Genomic DNA, 25,976 nt, shown 5'->3' with positions numbered 1-25,976 from the left:
GGCAGGTAGGTATACCACAGTTATACTGATAAGTGACAGGCTATATAGGAGCATGGCCTAAGCGTACCGGAGTGCAGAATGCTAGGGCAGACAGTTACAATGGTTAGGCTGTGAGTGTTACTTTACAGTCCTCTGCTGATGGAAAGTCTCTGCTCCAGAGGTGCCAAGTGTAGCCAGTACTGTTTGGAGCCGTTGGTATGCAGATCCCTTGCAGCTACAAAATTGGCGTACCAGGTTTCCCAGTCTGCTGCCAGTTGCTGGGTGCTGTTCTTTAGGCTGGTGCTCAGCTGAGTTCTTGCGGCATGTGATAGCCTCCTCGACAGCAGGGGTGATTGCTTAGCTGCTTTACCACGTGTCGGTGCGCCCCGCCATTGCGTAGTGGTTGCGGGCAGCAGGCGAATCCGTGTGTCGTCTTGGTCCTTGCCCAGAGGAGGGAGAGGGCCTCCGAGACTCCAGTCATAGCGGAGGTGAGTAGCTTATTTGGGTACGAGGGTGTATGCAGGTGGTCTCTTTCTGCTTATGTCTTGGTGCCTTCGCACATGGCCTCCGCCATCTTGGCTGCAGTGCTTGGGTTGCGGGTCTCGGCGGCCCAGCTGCAGCGCCTCAGGTGCTTTGTGGTGTTCGGGTCCTGAGGGTGAGGACCGGGATCACCCCCCCGGTCCAGTAGGGGGGGGGGGTTAGGGGCCAGTTCCCCGCAGGTCCGACTCCTGACTGCACGCTGATCGGCAGGCGGCGGGGCAGCGGCCGTCCACCCCGCTCGTCGCCTGAGTAGGCCTTGAGGCGTCGATGAGGAACCCTCCTCCCGGGGACTGAAGCCTGACTGGCCAGCCTCTCCCTGGATCCAGGGCTCTCTGCCCGCTGAGGGCCACCAGTGCTGGACGGTTTTCTGCCCAAAATTGCATATTCAATGCCTATTTGGGCATATTTTGCAGGAGCTGGTGTCAAGTGCGACCGTCCAGCTCGGCGGTCCGGCCCCGCCCCCCACTCTCCTTAATCTGCATTGTTGCTTTCTTCTTTAATTGTCTACCTGAATAATGATGAATAAGACACTTAAAAATATGTTTGACTCTAAACAAGGTGGATATGGCCAATGAAAGTCTATATTTGGTCTCAGTGCTGTGAGAGGATAACAAATACATTTTATTGACTTATTATTTTCAATGGTGCCCTGAGCTACATATACAAACTTTGATGGTACCCACTCAGACATACTTGGGCAGCTTTGAGTATAGATAACAGTTATGCTCATGATATTACACTCTTGACTTCCACATAGTGTACAGAGAATAAATATTTTAATTTCATGTACTTTGCAGAATGAAATTTAGTCCTCACCCTCATTTATATTCTATGAACGATTGCCAGCCTTCAGGGTAAAACACTTATCTGTCAGAAGCCAATATTCACCCATTTATTGCTGACAATTGGGCTGAAAATGTCAGCTCAATCCCTCATTCCAAACAGAACAGGAATTTCAGTGGTTGCTACAATTTCTGAGAATTCAAACTTTAAAGGATCACTATAGTGTCAGGAAAACAAAGTAATTTTCCTGACACTATAGTGCCCTCAGAGTGCCCTCACGGCGCTGGTGACCTCTCCTCCCCGTCCGACGTCAGCTCCCCCATCCGACGTCACTGGAGCCGAATGCGCACGCGCGGCAAGTGCCACATGCGCATTCAAAGTGTCCATAGAAAAGCATTTCTCAATGCTTTCCTTTGGACGCTCTGCGTGATGGAGGCGAAATTCGCCTCCAGCGTCGCAGATATGCCTCTAGTGGCTGTCTGGAAGATAGCAACTAGAGGCTGGATTAACCCCAAATGTAAACATAGCAGTTTCTTTGAAACTGCTATGTTTACATGTGAAGGGTTGAAACCTGAGGGACCTGGCACCCAGACCACTTCATTTAGCTGAAGTGGTCTGGGTGACTATAGTGTCCCTTTAAGGAAAAAAAAAGTCAGTTCCTTTTCAGTTTTGCTATTTTGGCCTTAAATTTGAAATTCACTTTAAATTTCCAGAATTTCGAACAGTAGTCCCTGACCCTGCCTGTATCTGCGTGATATGCTGTTCCCTTTTCTAATAATTTAGCCTATCTAAATAAAAGCAAGACAACACAATTTCACAGAGTGCTGTCAAGTGACAAAATATGTGCATTTTAGTTTTTTTTGTTTTTTCATTTTAGAGCATGCTTGAATGAATCCAGTTTAGGGTCATGGAACTCAACTGGCAACCAGTCACTCACCTATGGCACCTGCAACTGCTCAAGTGGATTTTCGGTAAGTTGAACTGTGTGCAAACATAATGCATGATAACCAAGAGAATAATAGTCGTAAATCATTGCAGACTTTCTTTGGTCTTTGTTTGGTGTACTCATAAGTACGAATAAATTATCGTGTAAACTTAATCAATCATCGTGTAACCTTAATCAACCCTTTAGATTAAAGTTATTTTATCTTCAGAAGCAATAAACTGGTCTTATGCGTCATAAGAATGATTTTTTTGCTGCGACCAACCAACATTCACACGATTCTCTTAGATAAGTACTAGTATTAATAGAGAGAAATCACGTGTTCTCATGGTTTTGTGTTTTTCTTTACTGAAAAAAATTTATAAAAAATTATAAAAAATAATAAATATAATAATTAATAATAAGGTGCACAAACAATTGAAGTAAGTAGCATGCAATTTTTAGGATGACATATATACCCACCAACAAGAGTGGAAAATTTCCACGCTACCATTTATTTGAGCTTTTTTGTCTTCTTCATATATGAGCAGCACTATCAGACTCATATCTATTTACCTTTAGTGTTTAGCGTTAGGGTTGGTTATAGATCAGGAAAGGAACTGGTCTGAAGAGGTTTAAGAGGTTTAATTCGGAACGTTTATAGTTCAAGCGTTTGGATTTAGGTATCAGTGCTTACGATTAATGTAAATAAGCATATTTAAGTGATTTTGGAGTTTATTACTAAACAGCAAGTTGTGAATATGTTAAAACTGATCTGTAAATTAACTCTTTTTTGGAAGAAAAATATTGAACCCAGCAAGGTTGGATATTTGCAGCCATAATGTGCTAGTCTACTTAGTTATTAAGTAGATCCCAAAATATATGCATATGTATGATGAAGACAAATGAGATATTATATCCACCACCAACAGGCTAGTGTGCTCTCAGAAATCTAGGGACCAAGTACAGTTGAAGCTCACACTAATAATTCCAATGGGCTCTCATAATCTAGGGATGTAGAGATGTTGGATCTCAGACTGATGTTTCCAATATTTTATTATATAGAGAGAGACTTTCATTATATGCTCTTAATATTCCAGTATGCTCTCAAAATCTAGAGATAATACAGTTGAAATTCACATTGTTTGATTCTATTCTTGGTAAATACGCACAACCATCAAAGGTTAGAGCTAAAATATTCTCCCCATTCCAATATAACAACAAGTATATTTATATTTCAGTACATTACGCATGACAAAAACATTATAAATAGAAGTGCAAATTATATATAGGATAGGAACAAGTTGGAAAATGAATAACGTTTGGAACCGTCCATAGTGTCATAAAAGTAACAAATGTAGCATGACCTTCAAAGGATTCCAATACTGGAACATTTGTTTGCTGGGTTTCTACACCAAAATATTGCTATAATGCGAATAATGTTACGTTATTGAGAACATACTGGGATATTAAGAGCATGCCATCAATATCTCTCTGTATAATGAAATATTGGAAACATCAGTCTGAGAATAATTACCTATCTTTAAAAAATGGATCATTGGTTTCAGGACTAACCATAACTTGTAACTGGTAATTGAATTTTCCATCTTTTCTTATTTCTCTTCTTTAAAGGGAAACTCCAGTGCCAGGAAAACGATCCGTTTTTCTGGCACTGGAGGGTCCCTCTCCCTCCCACCCCCCAATCCCCAGTTGCTGAAGGGGTGAAAACCCCTTCAGTGACTTACCAGAGGCAGCGACAGGTCCCATGTCGCTGCTTCCTCCCCCCCCGCCGCTCCTCCTTCTGCTTACGTCGCCCGCTGGGCGAGACTGATCTCGCCCACCGGCGAGGAGACCTAAGGCGCACCCCATAGGAAAGCATTGAAAATGAATTTCAATGCTTCCCTATGGGGAATAGAGCGACGCTGGAGGTCCTCACACAGCGTGAGGACGTCCAGCGACGCTCTAGCGCAGAAAACCTGTGCTATGAAGCAGGAAGTTCCCTCTAGTTGCTGTCTAGTAGACAGCCACTAGGGGAGGACTTAACCCTGCAAGGTAATTATTGCAGTTTAAAAAAAACTGCAATAATTACACTTGCAGGGTTAAGGGTAGTGGGAGTTGGCACCCAGACCACTCCAATGAGCAGAAGTGGTCTGGGTGCCTGGAGTGTCCCTTTAAGTCTTACTCCCCCATTTTTGGATTTCTTCTCTTTCACTATTCTCTTCCTGCAACACAATCCATTGCTTTTTTTTTTTTCTCTTTGCTGCTAGACATCATATGGATATCCATAATTGTGTTCTTGTTAAACATTGTTTTCTGTCTATAATGTAGTACATAGACTTCTCTTCTAAAAAGCAGTAAACAAATATATTTAAAGAAAAAAAGTAATGAGCATGCTAATTGCTAATCTATTTGGTAATGCAAGAGCCTTTTCTCTAACCTTTAAAATATACACAATTAGAGAAAACACCCCTCCAAACACACATATTTAAGAGTGCATATTTGTAGAGTGTATAAATAGTAGATGCTTATTTCTCCTTATACTATAGGTAGCCATAAGTCTGTATATGATTCTTCTTTTTCTTTTTTTAAAGATTTTCTTTCTATGTTCCGCAGGTATGTGCTGTACCTAATGCTGTGCCCCCACACCACAGGACCTATTCTGGACAAATGCTTTACAATGTCTCTAAGCATGTTTTGGAGGACTATCTGCTAACCACTACTTTGGAATTTATCCAAAAACGGTAAGAGCTTCATGACTGCAGCCATTTCTTATGGGAGCTTTGACTGACTAACTAAGATTTAATTTGAACGTGTATGCAATTTATGCCAGATTAAGCACCATGCATTAAGAGCTTTTTCAGTACTGGAGTACAAGACTTTTGGATTTCTATATATGTATATCCAGAATGCAAATAAACTAACATACACACAAAACAAGGCAAAAAACAAGTGCATTGATATTTACTCTGAACAAAATTATAAACGCAACACTTTTGGTTTTGCCTCCATTTTTCATGAGCTGAACTCAAAGATCTAAGACTTTTTCTATGTACACAAAAGGCCTATTTATCTCAAATATTGTTCACAAATCTGTGTTAGTGAGCACTTCTCCTTTGCTGAGATAATCCATCCACCTCACAGGTGTGGCATATCAAGATGCTGATTAGACAGCATGATTATTGCACAGGTGTGCCTCAGGGGGCAAAAACAAAAGTGTTGCATTTATAATTCTGTTTAGTGTACAAGGAAGACAGTAAAATCAAATACAAGCACAGATAACTTAATGTAAGAGAAGGGCCTCTGGATACAGGGAACTCAGGAAAGACAGCTAGCACAGGAACTCAGGAAAGGCAGCTAGCTCAGGAACACAGGGAAGCAGCTAGCTCAGATATACAGGACAAAAGGACCAGACCAACAACATTATTAACATTAATGAACTGGCAAACAAGAAGGGGTGAGGCTCAACTAAATAGGGAGAAGATGGTTGCAAAGTAAGGCCAGCTGGGAACAGAAAAAGATCTCAGTCTGGGTGTAGCCTGTAGACTGCAGCCTGCAATAGCACCACAGACAGGTAGTGGCACTGTGAGGTAATGCACCAGACTGAGAGTAAACCGAATCGTGACTTAATGTACATTTTTATTGCTATTCTGTATAGCCCAAGAGTAAATTAATGTCCATTTCATAAGACCCCACCCTATACTGCTCCCTATGTCCAACCCTAAACAGGAGCAGGTTTTATGAACCACAAGCGATAAACTAGTTTTGTGTGTCTCCCAGTTGGCAAGCATAGTGGGACACGTTTTTCATATATATCCGTCCGTCTATCCATCTATTTAAGTGTATGTCTGTCTATATACAGTATCTCTAATCATGATATCATCCGCATATAGTAAAAATATTTCTCTTAATCTTTGTTGTGAACAGTTTATTACTAATAATAAAAATAAATTGCTACTTATTTTCCAGTTATGGAGCCTGGAGCTTTGGAGCTCAAATGAGTAAAAGCACATTGAGCAACCTCATCACTCAACCTGAAAATAGGACATTAACTACGGTAAATAAAGTCATGAACATATCTAATAAATATTGATAAATATTGACTAAATTGATGAGGACTGTTGAAAAATGTTGTGATGTAATTTTTATTGGGAAAATTAAGGACTGTTTTTTGTTGTGAACCCAAAGTATTGTCTTTAATAAATATGTTCAAATGTTAAATTTCTGAATGAAAAAAATATATATATTCACACTTGTCTGTGTTTAATATTGTGTTCTTGTTTATTTTAGATCTGGTATAACAATGAGGGTCCTCACAGCCTCCCAGCTTTCCTCAACAGTTTCAACAACTTTCTCCTTAGGTCAAACCTGCCAAAAAATGTGTCCAACCAATATGGTAAGGAGTATGAAAAATAAAAATTATAACCTATGAAAGAACAGGAATTTGTCAGAATTTACCAATGTTATCCAAACAGTGTGTTTGTCATGAGAGTCCCAGTAAGCAGTGTTAAAGGGACACTATAGTCACCAGAACAACTACAGCTTATTGCATTTGCTCTGGTGAGTAGAGTCATTCCCTTCAGACTTATTAGTCTAAACTCTATCTTTTCAGAGAAAATGCAGTGTTTACATTACAGCCTAGTGATAACTCCACTGGCCACTCCTTAGATGGCTGCTAAAGGTGTTTTCTGGGGCAGTACTGCAGAGTAAGCAGCACTGCCATTCAGTGTCTCCACCCTCTGCTTGCAGACACTGAACTGTCCTCATAAAGATGCATTGATTCAATTAATCTCTGTGAGGAGATGCTAATTTGCCAGGGCTGTGTTTGACTTGTGCTGGCTCTTCCCCTGATCTGCCTCCTTGACAGTCTGACAATCCTATGGGGATGCACTGTGATTGGCTTGGACCACCACTTCTGATGATGTCAGCAGACAGAGGCAGTTCACAGGTAAATAGGGGCAGAGGCATGAGCTGCAGACTTGAATACAAGTAAGATTTTACTATATTTAGGGAGGCAAGAGGTGGTCAGGGAGGCTAGATGGTAGAGTGGTTTTAACACTATAGGGTCAGGAATACATGTTTGTGTTCCTGACCCTATAGTGCTTCTTTAATGCTTTACTGCTTTGAAGAACTAGACTTCAAAAATAGAAATGAACATTTCACATTGGCTACTCTGTTACTTGAGACATTTGCATAAAATACATCTGAATTTAGTGTGCTGGTCTCTGTAGAGGCATTCCTTAAAGAAATACTATAGGGTCATGAACACAAACATGTATTCCTGACCCTATAGTGTTAAAAAAACACCTCCCCCCCCCCCCCCCCGTTCCCCCTGTGCTCCCCTAAATACAGTACAATCTTGCTTCTATTCAAGTCTGCAGCTTCTGGCTCTGCCCCTGATCTGCATGCTTGGCTGACATCATTAGAAGTGAATGTCTGAGCCAATCAAAATGCTTTCCCATATGATTGGCTGAGACTGTCAAGGAAGCAGATCAGGAGCGGAGCCAGCACAAGCCAAATACAGCCCTGCCCAATCAGAAAGTTTAGTGTCCCCATGAAGCACCTCTAGTTGTCCTATGAGGAGTGACCAGTGGAGGTATTCCTGGGATGTAATGTAAATACTGACTTTTCTCTGAAACGACTGTGTTTACTGCAAAATGCCTGAAGGGGATGATTCTACTCACCAGAACAAATACAATACGCTGTAGTTATTCTGGTGAGTATAGTGTCCCTTTAAACTGGAAAATGATTCGTAACCCACCTGACCCGTGTCACATGGTCCAGTTTACCCCAGACTTCCACCCTGGCTGTACATTTTGTCACTCACCTTGCACCTGCTAGTATACGGCTAGGATTCCACTGGGAAAACTGTCAGTGGTAAACTGAGTGGAGATAAACTGCTCTGAAATACAATGTATCACAAATCCCTCAAAGCAGAAGAAATCCTATTGTGAGGTTAGATTTAGGCTTCTTTTAAAATAATAATCATCATAAAGTCAAATAAAGTGGATTTCCTATCTGTAACTTTGCAGTGTTATAACTATAGATTGTATAGGTGATAGGAAATTTAGGGATCCTGCTAATGTACCTACAATAAAGGATAAAACATAGCACAAATATTGTCTAAAAGTATAATGTAATGTAGTGATTTTTCTGCACTCACAAATTCCAAGTTGTTAGAGCGTTTTATAGGTGCCTCCCCACAATGTAGATGGGGGGTTGAGACTCCCTCCTCAGGTGATAGCCGCTTGGGTACCAGGGTCAGCAAGATGGTCCAATGAACTCCAACCACAAGGATACTCCAAAAAGCTATTTATTCACCCATAAAATAAGGAGGTGTACAAAACATAAAAACAGGACCTGTGGACGTTTTTATATTTATTTTTTTATATTTGTTTTTATGTTTTGTACACCTCCTTATTTTATGGGTGAATAAATTGCTTGTGGTTGGAGTTCATTGGACCATCTTGCTGACCCTGGTACCCAAGCGGCTATCACCTGAGGAGGGAGTCTCAACCCCCCCATCTACATCGTGGGGAGGCACCTATAAAATGCTCTAACAACTTGGAATTTGTGAGTGCATAAAAATCACTATATTACATTATACTTTTAGACAATATTTGCGCTATGCTTTATCCTTTATTGTAGGTACATTAGCAGGATCCCTGAATTTCCTATCACCTATACAGTCACGCTGCATGGTTATCAGCTGGGAGATAACCTTGGGAAGCTGTGTACCTATAAGTTAAGTGTACTTTTATATTGTTGTTAACACAGATCACTCAATTCACGGGTGGATTTGTATACATTTTTGAGTTATAACTATAGATGGCAAGTATGCCACAGCAACAGGACTGAGGCTGAGTGCCCAACATACAAAGCAAAGGCAAGATACAGTACCTGAATCAGCTCAGAAAATATTCTTATTTTATTTTCTTCCTTTTAATTTGTTTTATTTTATTTTAACCATTCTGCAGCCAAAAGAGATTCTGCCAATACTATTTGAAAGAAAACTGTTACACTGGGAATATAATACAAGAGTATACAACCTACCTGTTACATGAAATATCACCTTGTACTGAAACATATATTATGCTTTCAAATGTAGAGATACAATAACACTTTCTTTCTTTAGGTATTTTTGTATCCAATTTACCACTTAAAGGATCTGTGTCACAGACGAGCACGTAAGTGATTATGTGATTGAAATTGTGATTACGAAAAATTCCAATTGTGTTCTAATTTATTAAAACAAAATTCCATTGCTGAAAAGAAAGTTAAAAGGGTGGCCATACAGAAGTGGATTAATTACAGATTTTTCTTCCTGCAAAAAAATGTCATGTATATTACTGTAATGCATATTTACATTAAAGTAGTTAAATAAAGCCAAGTTGTATCATAGTTATATATTTATTTTATATATGCCTTCCTCTTTTACCACTCCCACTCCAAAATGTAGCTAGACATACTTTTTGCATGGATCTAAAGGACATCTTCCCTTTTTGTCTCTAGTATTAATTTACTCATGTGGCATAGTATTGGAACACTCCCTATGTATTGTGAGCCATTGTTAATATAATCTTTCATAGGTCAAATATTTAGCAAGTTTGTGGTGCCATTTGCAAAATATATTCTTCTTGTTTTTCTAGGACTGCGACTTTAGTCAATACTTTGGTTGCTCTTTCTGTCTTGGCTGGTTACTCCATCACCACTGCAAGTTTTGTCACTTACATTGTCAAGGAACATAACACTGGAGCAAAGAGGCTGCAACATATTGCTGGTGTTGGGGAAGTCTGCTACTGGGTGATACATTTCATTTACGACATGGTAATTATTTTCTTGATATCCTATACTTTTTGCAGACCATTGACAGAACCAGTTATTACAATTCTATAATAGATAAGCTATATGGAAATAAACAATTTTCCTGTAGCAATACATGTGAAGAATGTCTACTTTCTTGTGGAGCCATATAACAAAAATGTACTGTATAGAACCCAAAAAGACCAGAGAAAAGTGCTAAAGCCCCAAGGTGTACCTCACTTACACCAGTACAATAGGCAAAAAACAAAAACAAATCTATATAACATCACAAAAGTGAGAGTATAGATCGAAAAAGGGGGTAGCACACAAATATACAGAAATACAACCTGTATATAGCAAGAAATGATCTGGGAGGGATTTAAAGAATAAAAAATCACACAATAGTGAAGTATGCAGAGAAAGTGACTCAATCCCGAAGGTAGAGAACTTAAAAGAGCCACTGGTGATCTGCGCTTATCTCCCCTTATTTCTTGTGGGGTGTCCTGGGAAGTGCTTGTCTCTCTTAGACAAAGGATCTTGTGAAATAAGTAAGGATGCTCTTGATGTATCAGATCCTCAAAGGGAAAGAAACCATATAGAGCAGTACTGTTAAAAGAAATTACACTTTATTGCACTGATTGCACTTACATTCAAACTGCAGTCAGTCAGCATATCTCCACTAGCAAGTGGAACTGTGTGGGAAAGTCCATAAACAGCAGCAAGTGGAACAGCAGGCAGCTAGCAGCAGAAAAAAATTGGCATAAAAATACAAATGGAAATAAATAAAACTGGAAACAAAAACGTCCAGGTCCTAAATCCAACGTGTTTCGTCTTAAACAGACTTCTTCAGGGATATCAGATGACTTAGTGCATATCTTCTTTATATATTCGTAAAATAGGTGGTGTTTGATTTTGCCGCAAAAATTCCTACTTCTGGGTCCCGTCAACAATTGCTCCTCATTGGGCAGCTGCAATGACGTCCGCATTGATGACGCGGGCATTTGGTACTTCCGCGTTCCACCCTGGAATGCACACGTTAGCGTCCACACTCCCAATGTAGACTGAAAGAACTTCCGCGTCTTGGAACGCATATCGGTCTAGGGCCATAAACACCCAGGAACCGAGCGTTCCAAAATGGAATGTCCAGTACACATAAGGTCTTAATATATACAAAGAAAATAGTTTAAAAATATAAACCATGTATATTGTACAGCCAGAATTATATGAGCATATTCACAAGACTAAATGGAAGTGTCATATGCCATGGTCCTAGTCCATTTAAATACTGAGTTCTGGTGTTAAAGGAGCCCTGTTAAATCAATATCTTGATTAAGACCTACTCCGAGAGTATTTAGAGTATAGATCCAATATGCTTCCTTTTAAACTAAATCATTGATTTTACTGCCTCCCCTCCAATTACTTGTAATTTGATCTATACCTATAGCAATAAAGGTAGACCAGTTAAACATCGTACAAGAATTACAATGCTTAGGTACACTGTGTTCTACTTTATTAGTCCTAATATTATTGAAATGTTCACAAAATATAATATGAAGTTTTCTAGTAGTTCACCCTACATATTGAGCCCCACATCCACACTGTAGTAAATAGATCACATATGTGGATGTGCAATGTATAAACCTTTTTATGGTGTATGTCTTATTGGTATAAGATCCCGTAAATAACTCAGTTCTTCTTTTTTGGTGGACACATGTAGAACACGAGCCACATTTATGAAAACCCGGAGTCTTTTTAGATTGGAGAAATTTTTTTGTACTTTTTATCTGTCTAGGTAAAAGACTAGGAGCTAGTTGATTTTTTAAATTATCGGCCTTTCGGTATATAACTACAGGTTTTTCAGGTATCACTTTTCCTAAAATTTCATCTTTTTTAAGTATAGCCCAATGTTTTATTGAGAATTTTTTCTATCTTTTTGGCCTGGGAATTGTATTTCGTAATAAAGGCAAATTCAGACACACACACAAATGCAGGTAGACACAAACAAATGCAGACAGACACATACACACAGACACACATACAGACAGAGACACATACATACAGACAGACAGACACACACATACAGACATACATACAGACAGACACACACACACACACACACACACACATGCAAAATGTTTGTCACCCTACTGTTTTCTACCTTTTTAGGATCTATTTTTCCTAGGGTCCAGTGGCTCCGACTTATGGGAGTCAGAGTTCCCACTCTGACTCCCTCCTCTCCTTCCTCCCGTGCAGCTCCCAGTGGTTGCTGGGAGGAGTGACCGCGGCAGTCACTTCCTCCCAGAGTGGCAGCGTCTGACATCATCAGAGGGGGTCGGTCCACTGTTAAAGTGCAGCACTGATCCTTTGGAAATTAATTTCTATCGGGTAGCCCTAACAGCATAGGCCACCTAATGGGCTCTTGTACACGCGGCCCTGGTGGTGACACCATGCAAGCCATGGCCGCAACACATGGTGGCGGCCACTCGGTCGCAGGGGTCTGCAGGGCAGCTGGGCCCTCTGGAGTGATGGGCCCGGTGGCAGCTGCGACACCTGCGACCGCTGTAGTTCCGCTACTGCCTGGGCATTTGTTGATCACAGAGGCCCAGTAAGAAGGGGGCAAGGCCAGAGAGGGGTGTTTTGTCATCACCAGATGTTTTGTCATCAAACTGAGCATGTTGTTTCAATATTCTTCCAGGGAAGATCATGTGCAGACCCCTGCTGAAGAGCTCTTGCATGAGATAAAGGCCCTGTATTTGTTCTGCACAGCCCAAGCAAATTAAATGACAAGCTTGCACTATGTTTGCTTGTGACCTGTCTCTAATATCTCCATGAGGCGAAAAGGGCTAGGACATTGTATTCTGCATGTGTTTGGAGGCTGCTTGTGCGATTGTGTGTGTGTAGAGTGGGTTGATTGTTGTGTGGTGATTTGTGCAAATAGATCGGTTTCAGTCATGTTGTGCTTGTGGTGTAATATGTGTGTACAGGGGATGTAGCGAGTGTGTACATAGGGACTGTAGTGTATGTGTGCATAGGTGATGTAGTGTGTGTAAGCACTGTAGAGAGTGTGTATTTAGGGAATGTAATGTGTATTTACATAAAGGCATCTAGTGTGTGCATAGGGGATCCAGAATTGGTGCAGTGTGTGTGTGTGAGGGGTGCAGTGTGTGTATGTGTGGGGTGCAATGTGTGTGAGGGTTTCAGTGTGTTTTGTGTGTAAGGGGTGCAATGTGTGAGTTGTGCAGTGTTGTGTGAGGAGTGTAGTGTGTGTGATGTGCAGTGTTTGTGTGTTTGGTCTGCATTGTTTTTGTATGAGAGGTTCAGTGTGTGGTGGGTACAATGTTTGTGTGAGGGGTGCAGTGTGTGTGTGAAGGTTGCACTGTGTAAATGTGTTGGTAGGCATTTTGTGTGGTGGGGTGCAGATGGGATCAAAGTTAATTTATATTTTTATTTTATTAAGAAAAAAATATAAATATTGTATCCCCATTCCTTTCTTACCAGTCCAGGCCTGGGCAAATCTATTTTGGAATGATCCTGCTATCAGGAAATCCGAGCATATATGCAATAAATGATCATATTCTGACAGATGCATGGGTATAGACACTAACATACATGCACTTGTTTGTTACTCAGATCTTATACTTAATACCAGTGGCACTTTCAATCGCAATGATAGCAGCATTTAAGCTTCCAGCTTTCTATAATGATTCTAACCTGGGAGCCGTGTCTGTACTCTTCATTTTATTTGGGTAAGTGATTTTTTTTTTTATTTCTACCCATTAGCATCAGTATTGCATCATTGAATGCCATGTGTGCATACTATATAAAGTGATGGCCTAGCAAATAAGTGAATATCTTTACCAAATATATTCAAATCTCAACAGAACAAAATTATTTTAAGTAACAAGAAACAGTGCTAAGTAACAGTACTAATGTGTTTCTTTCTCCTTAGTAAATTTGTTCTGTTAGTGAAACCGCAGCTATTTTGTAATAATGTTACAGTTTGCAATACACATTTGTCTCTGAAGTTCAATCACATTTAAATAAGATTTTATGTAATGTGATATTATTAGTAGCTCTATAAAACAATTATGTGAATGATTGAGTTATTAGCGGACATAACATATACATGCATATACATGCATTCATATAAGCAACTCCAGCACTCCATTATTGAGTAAAGGATCTGGTTCTGCTTTATTTTCCCTTAATTTATATATTTAACCAATTAATGTCTTTGCATATCACTTTGCTTATTTAGAGTGCAGATTTGGCTGCAGTGGGGCATCTTGTCACTACATATTTAACCCTTTAAACAGCCTTAAAAGGTTGAACTTGCTGGACTTTTCCAGCCAATATATCTACAAAACTATGTAACTGAATTAAGTATTTTGTATATTACTAATCTTTTAATAGTTTGTTATACTTGGCAATCTTTGCAACCATTCAAGCCAATCAGTAGAGCCTAGAACACTCTTCCAAATAGCCATCCAGGCAGCTGTCATGTTCTCCTTCTGCTTTGTCTTCATGGGCCCTCTACCTATGTCTCAGAAGCGAGATATTAATACATGAATTAAAATGCACCATTTTGTTCATGACAGACACATTAGTTTAAATGACTCAGCTGCATTATGTATTACTGCGCCATTTGTTTCCACTGACTACTTTCCTTTTCTGTCCCCTGTAGTTATGCAACCTTTGCGTGGATGTATCTAATAGCAGGAACATTTAAGAACCCTGGCATGGCTTTCATTGTGTATGTGGGCATCAACTTGTTCATCGGCATCAACACAATAATTTCATCATCTGTAGTTTACTTTCTCATCCAGCAAACAAGCACATCCGATGTGGACTATCTGGTACTTACTCTCCTTCCTCTGTTGCTGTTCTGTTTCATGACTTTGAATTTTGTATTCCATAATTTCTCTGCTAGCTGTTTCCAAAACCGTTTGATATCTTAGTTTCCTTCTTAGGGTTTTATTGGATATGTATTAAAATAATGTCTTTTTATTTTTGTTTCCAGAGTCTAAATAATACATATAATGCCCTCACAAATGTCTTCAAGATTTTCCCTCAATTCTGCTTTGGGTATGGTCTGATCCAGCTCTCCCAACAGCAGGTTATACAAAATCAGATGTCTTTATATGGATATAATGAGAAAGTCAATGTTTTCAGCATGGATATTTTAGGTTGGATGCTTTCTGCTATGGTTATCCAAGGAACATTCTGCTTACTGCTGCGACTGCTCCTCAATGACGGAATAATTTTCAGTGTGAAGTACGTAATGCATTTTTTGAAAAGTAGAGATTAGCAATTTGTTTTTATTCTAACACTTTTGAAATAAGAATAATTTTGATAACAACAATATACATTATTTAGCCAGGATTGACATATTTTCACTAGTCTCCCAAACCATCCTTGGCTGTAGAAGATAAACTTACTTTGTAAAAATGTTTATATTTTAATGCGTTGAAAAACAAAAGGTCTTTTGAAGAACCTCGGCTTAAAATATGACCTTCATGAGGAAAAACTAAAAGGATCACTTTCAAACTCCAATCCTAAAACGTTCCATAGGGAAGAGTGTACAGAGTGTAAGTGTTCTTACAGTAATTAGCCTGATTAACATAGCAAATTCTACATGAAAGTATTTCAAAAACAGTTTGGATTTAAAGCTATGTAATGTCACAAATCGCCATCTAAAATATAAAACCATGTCATGTATTTAGAGTGGAGTCACTTTTGACAGCTATGTTTGGGTGTCCTATTAAAGTGTTATTGTTAAAAAAAAGTGATCCGAAAACATCATATAGTGCTGTAGTGGTTATGATGTAAAATATTTTCAGGTGACTAGTTTCCTTTAATACAGCTATCCTGAATACTGGAGGGAAATGAAAGTATTTCAAATTCATTTTTTTGATGTACACATGTCCACAGAATTCTGCCACTTTATTTTCAGTTAAGTCACTTTATTTTTAAATGATGATGAGGATATTTTAAATTACATTAAAAAATTAGCCTTACTTAGCACCGATAGAGAGGATTGATAACTACCTTTGAGAACTCTGGTCAAATGATAAACAAAAAGAGTAATCTCCAACAATATCTTAAAACGCTTTTTATTTTGACAATCTTTACTTCGAGATTTCACAATCTATACAGATAAAGTAGTCATCAGACAAATTAGAATGTAGCCTTAAGCCACTAATGTTTCCAACAGGTCCATATTATTGCACCATATTAACTGTTAATGGTATCATCATGGCATATATTAACACACAATCAGCCTCTCTAACTGCATCATATAACACTTATTGTGAACTAAATATAATACAAGTATTATGCATATACCATGTAGTCAAGACACAGAAGATTGTTGGTGAATATCTTACTCTTAAACAAGATGCCAAACCACGAACTTACATAAATAAATAAATCTCTAACTTTACTGTTGTTGTAGAGAAACTTAATGGAGTGGAGGTTTGCTAGCAGCTGGGTTGGTAGGAAAATGTGAGAAATAAACATTTTACATATTTTTACCGAATGCTACTGTAATGCATCATTAATAAGCTAAACATCATAATCAAAACTAAATAACAATGACTTTATCTAGTGTTATTATGGATTGGTGAAACATATGTCCTTATGTGACATAATAACTTTTTACTCTTATTCAGGAGCTTTTTCAAAAGAACTTGCCTGAAGAAGTACCAACTTGTATTGAAAAATACAGATGAAGATGATGATGTCAAAGCAGAGAGAGAGCGAGTAGAATCCGGTAGGGGAGATGAAGCTGTTTTAGAACTTCAAGGCCTTTCTAAGATATTCTACAATGTGAAGAAAAGGATGATTGCGGTCAATAATATGACCGTGGCAATTCCACCTGGAGAGGTAAGAATGGCAGAATTTGCTACCCCTCTCTTCCACACATTTTTTTTTCTCTTTCTTCTCTCCTCCTATGTTTCTATTTTTTCTATCTTGTCTTCACATACTTAAAATTTTTCTCTCTCCGTCTTTCATTGCGATGTTTCTATTTTTAAATGGAAAGGCTGCTCTCTCCACTGTCGCATGAATACTACAGGAGTAGCTGGTTGATCCTTAACCGGCATTAAGACAGCAGGCGGGTGGAGCAGGAGAGACTCCTTTTAGGAAGGGAAAGCCACTATTACCAGGTCATCCACTTTTCTAATGGCTAATAAATTGTCACAGGGATTGGAGATGGTTGGATCCTTCATCGGTTGCATAGGGCAGAGTATTCACGCAACTTGAGAATAGGGTTTCACATACCTACCATTATTTTGACAGGAGAATCTGATAGCTCCAATGCCAGCATTATTAGGCCAGTCATCAGACATAATTTATCTGGTAATACGTGTGACCGGACCACCTCGTTGGTCTCAGTATATTGCTTACTACATCTTGATATCATTGAACATATGCGCAGTGTCACAGATAGCCGCCAATGTTGGAGACACCTCAGAGGTGCTTGCCCTTGTGAGTCGCTGTGTCAATTCTGACGTAAAACTCAGCGCAAACTTAGCAAACTGTTTTTTCTTTTTGTTGTGGTATACATGGCTGAATGTGGTTTGCATATAATCATATGTTGCACTTTCAATACTGTGACATCTTCATATACCTACATATTCTACTCTCTTTGTAATCCTATTCTGATATGTAAATAAAAAAGTGATACATACCAAGTTAGTCCTAATTTGTTTATTTTGATCTTAGATTTGTAACCCTGTGTAATAACTCCACAGTTCTTTTTATTGTGCATACACCCTAATCATTCAATTGTTGTTAATTTTACTGACCATAATGCACAAGAAAATTCAAATTTTTAATTTGTGCAAATATTGTTTTAATGTAAGTAAAAGTAGAAGAATATTCGAAAATATTTTAACACAAAGTTCTTACTAAATTTCCCTAAGAGATAAAATACTGTAACATAACACATGAAACAAAATGAAGCTTTAATTGAAACATTGTCAACCTTTTGGCTTCCCCCGGGCCACATTGAGCAAAGAGGAATTGTCTTGGACAACACATTTAATATATAATATAATTAATTTATATAATAATACTTTAAAAGTCCTTTTCTTAATCATGAAATGTAATTTGTTTAGTGGAATTTTTATTTACAAACTTTATGTGGGATTGCAATATTTAAAAGGAGACCGTAGGCACCTAGACAACTTCAGCTCATTGTTTACATTGCAGCTCTAAGTCTGCCCACACTGGCTGTCTACCAGACTGCCATTAGAGAGCTTTCTGAATCGAAACAGACTTCTGATCTGGGATCTGAAGCTGGACGTCCTCCAACGTCAGATTTTTTCCCCATAGGAAAGCATTGATTAATACTTAGCTAAGGGGGAAATCCTAATGCGAGAGGGGCCATATAATTAAAGACAAACAGACACACTGTGACGGAGCTTCCTGTACCTCAGTTGGGTACCTGTGCCGCCGGATTCTCCTAGTGGTCACCGAGGAATCCGAGCACTCCTCCAGACACCATAAGCACTGCAGAGCCCACAACCGCCGCAGCTTGGTTGGGGTCTCGCCGTCTCATACCCACACTGGACCTACGACAAGGCTCCAGGTTCCAGTGGGTGAACCTCTCTTCCTCCAGAGAGTCAAGCAGGAATAGCTCTTACACGAGCTCAGAGAATCCAAGGGAGTATAATGATTATAGCAATCCCTTGTAGTGATATATCTGTCCCCTCCACCCAAGAGACAAGACTCAAGTTGAGGGTGAAGAGGAACTCAATTTTAATGGAGCCACACTGGCCTTTTATGCAAGTCCCCAAGCAAGGTGTACGCCCACATGGACCTTGTTGGGGATAGGGACACAAAGCTTACAAACCAATCAGAACAGTAATTGTGCGACACTCCCACAACAAACATGCAATCCTTCCCCTCTGACTGGGAGATAATTAAAGCAGATAATGCATTAACTTAATTATCTCCAGGCAGAAAAAACACATATCCCCATAAATGTTACACCCCCGGATAGCCCTGATATGGGTGAACAACATGTCCAAAAATCACCCAGATCAGATCAGGGGTTCAGAAATTTTATGGAAGTCATAGTTTTGCCCAGGCGCAGGCATGGTCCCATGCCCAAAACAGTTCCATAGAATCGCGCCTAATTAAGGTTTTCAAGCCGAAAATAGTTCCAGGGCATTCTTGGCTAAGTCCCCCTGAAGTCTATTCGCGGTTTTGGTTCATGCGAACAAGATGACCGCCACCACGTGTTCGAATGTCGAATGAGGCCACTTTGACTGTTCGAGAGTTTGAAGTGCCACTTCGAAAGTTTGAACTGTGGCCATAAAAATCCAAAAAGGCATGAGCAGTGATTTAAACCCAGTTTTATCACAGGGGCCATAGTCACAGGGTAGGAGGCTGGCAAGTATGCCCCCCCAAGAACTAGTGGTGAAGATGCTTTCATCACACACACAATCACACACACACAATTACTGGTATACACACAAAAAAATCACATTCATACACACACATTTAGTAATTAAGAGGTTCATCCAGGTTTGCTAACTTGCTCTATGTGGGCTGGCATGGATCCTCTGTTCGCCAGTTGTTTTTCCTGTGATGGGATCACTGTGTTCTTCTTGTACGGGTCCCTTGCTCACCCAGTAGTCGATGCTGGTATGATGTCATATCCCAGCTGCTGGCTCACTGCAGGGCATGCGAGAGAGAGAGAGCTGTGCAGAAAGGGCACAGTAAGCAATGGGCTCTCTGCCTCCCTCGCTGCCCGGCAGCAAAGACGGCAACTAAACCGCAAAATGGTTACAAACGGTTCAAGGCCACAAGCATCCCCTGGTTTGGACACACCATTATATACAAATATCTTGAATGGTAAGGTTTTCTACCACTTCTGTATAATAAATTGTGCTTTCTGTTTAGTTTAAATTTTGTTCTATTGTTTATAACAGCTTGGCTCATGCAGGAACGACATTTCATTTCTGATATTTGGAATAAGATTTAATTTCAGTGTTTGGTCATTTGGAGATTTTTATGTTATTTCTATTCTAACTATGTAAAATTTTTCTCTTTTTTTATAAAAGTGCTTTGGACTTCTCGGAGTTAATGGAGCTGGAAAAACAACTACTTTCAAGATGCTGACAGGGGATATTACTCCATCTAAAGGAAACATCAAAGTTAGAAACCAATCTGGGTATGTTATTCTTGCAAAATAATGTTCTTTTTTTACCAGAATATGTACAGTGCTTTCTCAAAGTGGAGTAGAATAATTGGGCACAGTTATTATTATTATAATTATTATTGGCATTATATAGCGCCAACAAATTTCGTAGTGCTTTACAATATTATAGGAGGGGGAGATTTAACAATAAATTAGATAATTAAAAAAAATGACAGGAACAATATGATGAAGAGGACCCTGCTCAAACGAGCTTACAGTCTAGACGAGGTGGGTTATAAAACATAATGGGACCGGAGGTAGCAATCACACAAGGTGGGAGTGAGGCAGACCTGCAGGAGAGAGTAGAGTGCTGCCCTTAGGAGAGATCAAGGGACAGGTATGTGAGGTAGAGGTTACTCTTGGAGACCATAAGCTTTCCTGAATAGATGGGTTTTAAGGCACTTTTTAAATGAATAAATACCAGGGGAGAGTCTGATGGTGGTAGGCAGGCTATTCCAAAGGAAGGGAGTCGCCCGCGAGAAGTCCTGCAAACGTGAGTTGGCCATATGGGTGTGAGCATATGGGTGTGAGCAGCGGACAGGAGAAGGTCATGGACAGAGCGGAAAGACCAAGAAGGGGATATACTTGTGGATCAGTGAAGAGATATAAGAGAATTGTTCAGTGCTTTATAGGATTGATTAGTACTTTAAATTGACTCCTTTAGGATACAGGAAGTCAATATAAGGACTGACAGAAGGGTGAGGTGTGAGAAAAGTGACTACAAAGGAAAATCAGTCTGGTGGCAGCATTCATTACAGACTGTAGTGGGGCAATGCTGCTTCTGGGAAGACCATTTAGGAGAGGGTTACAATAATCCATGTGATAGATTACTAGATCATGGTCAAGCTCCTTAGTAGTATCTTGCGTAAGAAAAGGGCGGATGTGGGTTATGTTCTTAAGGTGGAATCAACAGGATTTGGTGACAGACTGGATGTGAGGCTCAAAGGAGAGGCCAGAGTCAAGTATAACACCAACACAGCAAGCTTGTAAGGATGGGTTAATGTGTGTACCACTAAATTGAAAGGAGAGTGAAAGAGGAGGATCAGTATTAGGAGGAGAGAAGACAATTGTAATGGCCACCCTGCTGCTGGAGGGGTTTCCACCGCTAGAGATGTCTTTTCCCCCTAGAGTAGAGAGTGCTGAAGTATTCCCAACCATCAATTCAAGCAGTGAAGGGTAGGCATAGCTGTAACGCTCTTATAAGAGCTAGTAATATAGCATGTATAGCAGGTGCCTACAAACACGAGATAATGTTGAGGGTAAAGCAGGAAGGGTTTAATGGGTGCCACACTGACCTTTATGTAAGTCCCCAAGCAAAGTGTACACCCACATGGACCTTGTTTGGTACAGGGACACAAAATTATACACCAATGATAACATACAATCCCTCCCCTCTGCCTATGAGATAATTGAGTCAGATACTGTATTAACCCAATTATCTCCAGGCAGAAAAAACAAATTTTGCAAAACCCCATAAGTACCCCAAATAAACCTAAAATCCCTGATCTGGGTGACCAACATATCCACACTCACCCATATCCGTTCAGGGGTTCAGAAATTCTACAGAGGTCTTATTTTGACCGACTGCACATATGGTTTCATGCCCAAAACAGTTCCAGAGAATCAGGCTGTGCAGCCGGTCTACTTCCAGGATTCAAAATAATGCTAAAAATACTGAACGTAACCGTTCATGAATATAAACAGAGTATTTCTCTTGGTCTGGAATTTCTTTTCACTGAATGCCGTTAGACTCCCATTCGAATAGTCGAACATCCATGGAAGGTGAAACTTTAGCGGTGTTCGAGCCGTCGCATGTCCGATTTGAGTTCCATTAACTCAACGACCAAACACCGCTCATAGTACTTGCGGCTTAAGATGGCTGCTGCCACGTGTTCGAATGTTGAATGGTGACCACTTCGACTCACTTTGACCTGGTTCAACTGTTCGGGAGTTCGAAGTGTATTAAGTACATAATGTTAATAGGTGGCACACTTCTTGTTGGGTAAGGGAATGACAGGGAGAAATAAAATAAAGAGGAATGCAATGTCCTGAGCATGTAGTTGAATGCATAAGCAAAAAGGGGGTGGTAATCCATGGTTATAGTGATCTGTCACAACAATGAACTCAGTTTTAGAGAGATTGAGTTTCAGAAAGCAGGAGGACATCCAGTCAGAGATGAAAGAAAGGCAATTGGTGACACGTTGTAGGACAGCAAAGGAAAGGTCAGGCAGCGGAAATATATCTGGATGTCATCAGCATACAAGTGGTAGCAGAATCCAAACAAATGAATGAGTTTGCCAAGGCAGTATAGAGAGAGAACAAAAGAGTACCAAGAACTGAACCTTGAGGGACTCAGAGACAGGATGAGGGGAGACACTGATTGTCATTGGAAAAGGAGACACTTAATGAATGTCGGGAGAGATAGGAGAACCTTTAGAGGGCTGTGTCACAGAGACAAGAGATTGAAGAGTTTGGAGAAGGAGGCCATAATCAACAGTGGCAAAGGCAGCAGAGAGGTCGAGAAGAATTAGTATGGAGTAGTGGCCTTTGGATTTAGCCGCAATTAGATCATTTTTAACTTTAATCAGAGCAGTCTCTGTGGAGTGAAGTGGGCAGAAATCAGACTGAAGAGGGTGGAGGACAGAGTTAAAATTGAGGATAAAAGTAAGAGGGGTAAATACAAGCCTTTCCAGAAGCTTTGAGGAAAAAGGGAGCAGGGATATGGAACTATAGTTGAAAGGTGAAGCTGGGTCAAGAAATTACTTTTTTAGGACAGGTACAACAGTAGCAAGCTTAAAAGGAGCATGGACAACACCAAAGGAAAGAGAACAGTTGAAGATGTGCATTATGGATGGCACAAGACAAGGGTCGAGAGATCTGGTGAGGTGACATAGGACGGTATCAAGCAGACATGTGGTGGGACGAGAGGAAAGGAGGAGCACAGCCACCTACTGTTCAGTAGCTGGAAAAAAGGCTTGGAGGGTAGACATGGTACTAACCAATTAAGATTGAGATAGAAAGGAGTGAAGGGAGGAAAATTAATTCCTTAACTGTCAGTAAAGTAACATGGAAAGCTATCAGCTGAAAGATTAATTTGGGGGGTGGCCACAGCAGGGCGAGGAAAAAAATTAAAGGTATTAAAGAGACGCCTAGGATTGCTGGAGCATGAACTAATGAGAGAGAAGTAAGACTGTCTAGCTAGGGTTAGGGCTGCGCTGAATAAACACAAAACAAATTTATATTGCAGAAAGTCTGACAAGTTATGACACATTATCCCTCATTGCAAAGAGGCATATTGATTTAAAAATACAGATGGTAAATCATTATATTACTTGACATCTCAGACTTGACATGAGAGAGTCTGAAAAATAAGAAAAACTGTAATTATCAAGAATGAAATGAATCTAGAATATAGAGCATGTTCTAGATTTGTCTTGTCTCATTTTAAAATAATAATCAAAACTGTACTGAGGTGTTTTAACAAATGTTATATGTACTTCGCCATACTGAAACCATAACACAGCTTTAAAAAATGCAGTCATTTATCTTTTCTAACATACACGTAGTAAGTTGAGGGATGAGACTTCTGGGGGAATGATTGTATCCTGGGTCATCTGAGATGAGGGTTTACTCTTTCTTCTTGCTGCTTTTTCTAATTCATTTTCTGCTTCTATCACTGGCTTTCCTATGAGTGCATTTTGTTTTGGGTTACTCTTGACTCTTCATGATCTGTGACCATTGATTACATGGCATTAGATTTTATGAAAATTTGTAAATAAGCTTTGTTAATTTCCACTACGTGATTTTGCCAACCCGCTACCTTGTCATGACTGATGACACTTTGCACATGTTTTTCTTTATTCTTTATTCTTTCTTTAATATTGTTTTCTATTCTCATTGGTAAAAACAAAACAAACAAAATAATCCTTGGCAAACAAAAAAAAAAAATACAGCTCTTTAGAGTTGGTAGTAAACCAAAACATCGAGTGTCATCATGGGCCCTCTACTGCTTTCTTGTAAATATGACCATCTCTCACTTCAGAAGCAGTGAGAGAGCTTTCTATTGATTGGCTTGCTGCAAATATACACCTTCAGCTTCTGGCTCAGATTGAGCTGTATTGTAAATGCTACTTTTAGAAAAATACATTTTAAAACTTTAGCAACACTTTCAGTATAAATACTTTCTTTGGGACAAGTCAATCATTGAAACCACCTATTATGTCTCAACATAATATATGATCTCATACCTTAAGAACAAAACTCTATTAAAACTTGATTTACAAAAAAAGAGGCTTTTTAGTAGCATAGTGTATGTGTAGTTATGGTTGGGGATAAAGAGTAGCTGTAGGAGCCCAATTATGATAAGGTACATTCTATCTCATCGATTCAATCTGCAAGGTCAATTGGTTGAAGTAAGATGTTTCAACTTTTTTGAGATATTGCTAAATCTCAGACAGCCACTGGAATGGAGGTTTTTTTTTGTAGGTTTTGCAAAAAAGTTCTTGATTATATCTTTAGTGAAGACCAATAGTTCTGTGGAAATAAACATAAAGAAGACAACGGAGTGAAGATGTTACTTGCATCGACTTCCATATTAGAATAAAGGTTCTTGTTTATAATATATTCGTTTCATGTTCAATGAAAAAAAAATATTGACATGTGAGAATTTCAGCTTACATATATAAAGTGATTATACAGATGAAAATATTCTGCCACACAATGTTCAAAAATAAAACCATGCACATTTTTCAATACATTACACACATTCACAAATGTCATTACATATTTATTAGAGATATACACAGGTTTGAGTACAGAAGAACTATCAATTAGATATTATAAGAGTATACGTCTCACACTTGCTTGTAAGTGTATACGTCTCTCACTCTACAGGAATCTGGTGGATGTTTTGGGTTTCAACCAAGACTGGTCATCTTTTGGTTATTGCCCCCAGGATGATGCTTTGGATGACTTAATGACTGGAGAAGAGCATTTGTACTATTATGCACGAATTCATGGGATTCCAGAAAAGTCAATTAAATCTGTAAGTAAACCATGTTTATCAATGTGACATGTGGAAACAAATATAGACACAAATATATTTTTGAAGCAGGTCTTCCCATCCAGATTAATGGATAAGAATATTTTAACTGTCTACAATGTTTAGTTTTATAAAAGGTATTCTTAAATTTAGTGCTGAATGTCAAAAGTGCCTGAGTGATTTTTGCTAATGAGTGCTGCCATTATTTATTGAGAAAAGACACACAATAGAAAGGTATATTGTGCTTTGCAATTTAGTATCATAAACATACATCTGACAGGCCTCAACAAAATTATCCTGAGGGCGGAGCCGACCAGCAAACCAAGCAGACGTGCAGAGCTGAAGCTCTGTGCTACTAAGCCCAATAACCACAGCGAACCGGGTGTTACACCAACGGTTTACCGACTATACACCCCCACAACACAATGGGGAAATGGGCCAAGAAGAACAGCCCTGGCTTCAGGTTCTCGAAATATCGGCGATTATATGCAGGGAGGTATCCAGCGCATGGCGCCCAAGATGGCGGACCAGCAAACAGGGATCTCGTCGTCCGATGAGGAGCCCTCTCTGGACGCACTAGATGAGATCACCCCAGCTGGGGGCCCACACAACGAATCCTCCGATGAGGAAAACAACATCATAGCTACAAAGGGTGATATAAAAACACTGCTCCGGGACATCTGCAAGATATTCCAGGCAGA

General features: G+C 39.6%; 1 protein-coding gene across 1 annotated transcript in view; it reads left to right on the top strand.

The window, feature by feature from the left end:
- Window positions 1–25,976, top strand: part of LOC134571247 (uncharacterized) — a 149,596-nt gene that overhangs the window by 109,740 nt on the left and 13,880 nt on the right. The window contains exons 41-52 of the mRNA XM_063429420.1: window positions 2,180–2,273; window positions 4,838–4,965; window positions 6,191–6,278; window positions 6,512–6,617; window positions 9,357–9,408; window positions 9,871–10,048; window positions 13,655–13,770; window positions 14,709–14,880; window positions 15,045–15,298; window positions 16,696–16,909; window positions 20,098–20,207; window positions 25,128–25,278. Of these exons, the coding sequence (XP_063285490.1) occupies window positions 2,180–2,273; window positions 4,838–4,965; window positions 6,191–6,278; window positions 6,512–6,617; window positions 9,357–9,408; window positions 9,871–10,048; window positions 13,655–13,770; window positions 14,709–14,880; window positions 15,045–15,298; window positions 16,696–16,909; window positions 20,098–20,207; window positions 25,128–25,278 (1,663 nt within the window). The remainder of the gene's footprint in view (window positions 1–2,179; window positions 2,274–4,837; window positions 4,966–6,190; window positions 6,279–6,511; window positions 6,618–9,356; window positions 9,409–9,870; window positions 10,049–13,654; window positions 13,771–14,708; window positions 14,881–15,044; window positions 15,299–16,695; window positions 16,910–20,097; window positions 20,208–25,127; window positions 25,279–25,976) is intronic.

This window comes from Pelobates fuscus, chromosome 8, assembly GCF_036172605.1.
Source record: "Pelobates fuscus isolate aPelFus1 chromosome 8, aPelFus1.pri, whole genome shotgun sequence".
NCBI classification, from domain to species: Eukaryota; Metazoa; Chordata; class Amphibia; order Anura; family Pelobatidae; genus Pelobates; species Pelobates fuscus.
Note: the sequence above shows the minus strand (reverse complement) of the source record. Positions and strands in the feature narration are given on the sequence as shown.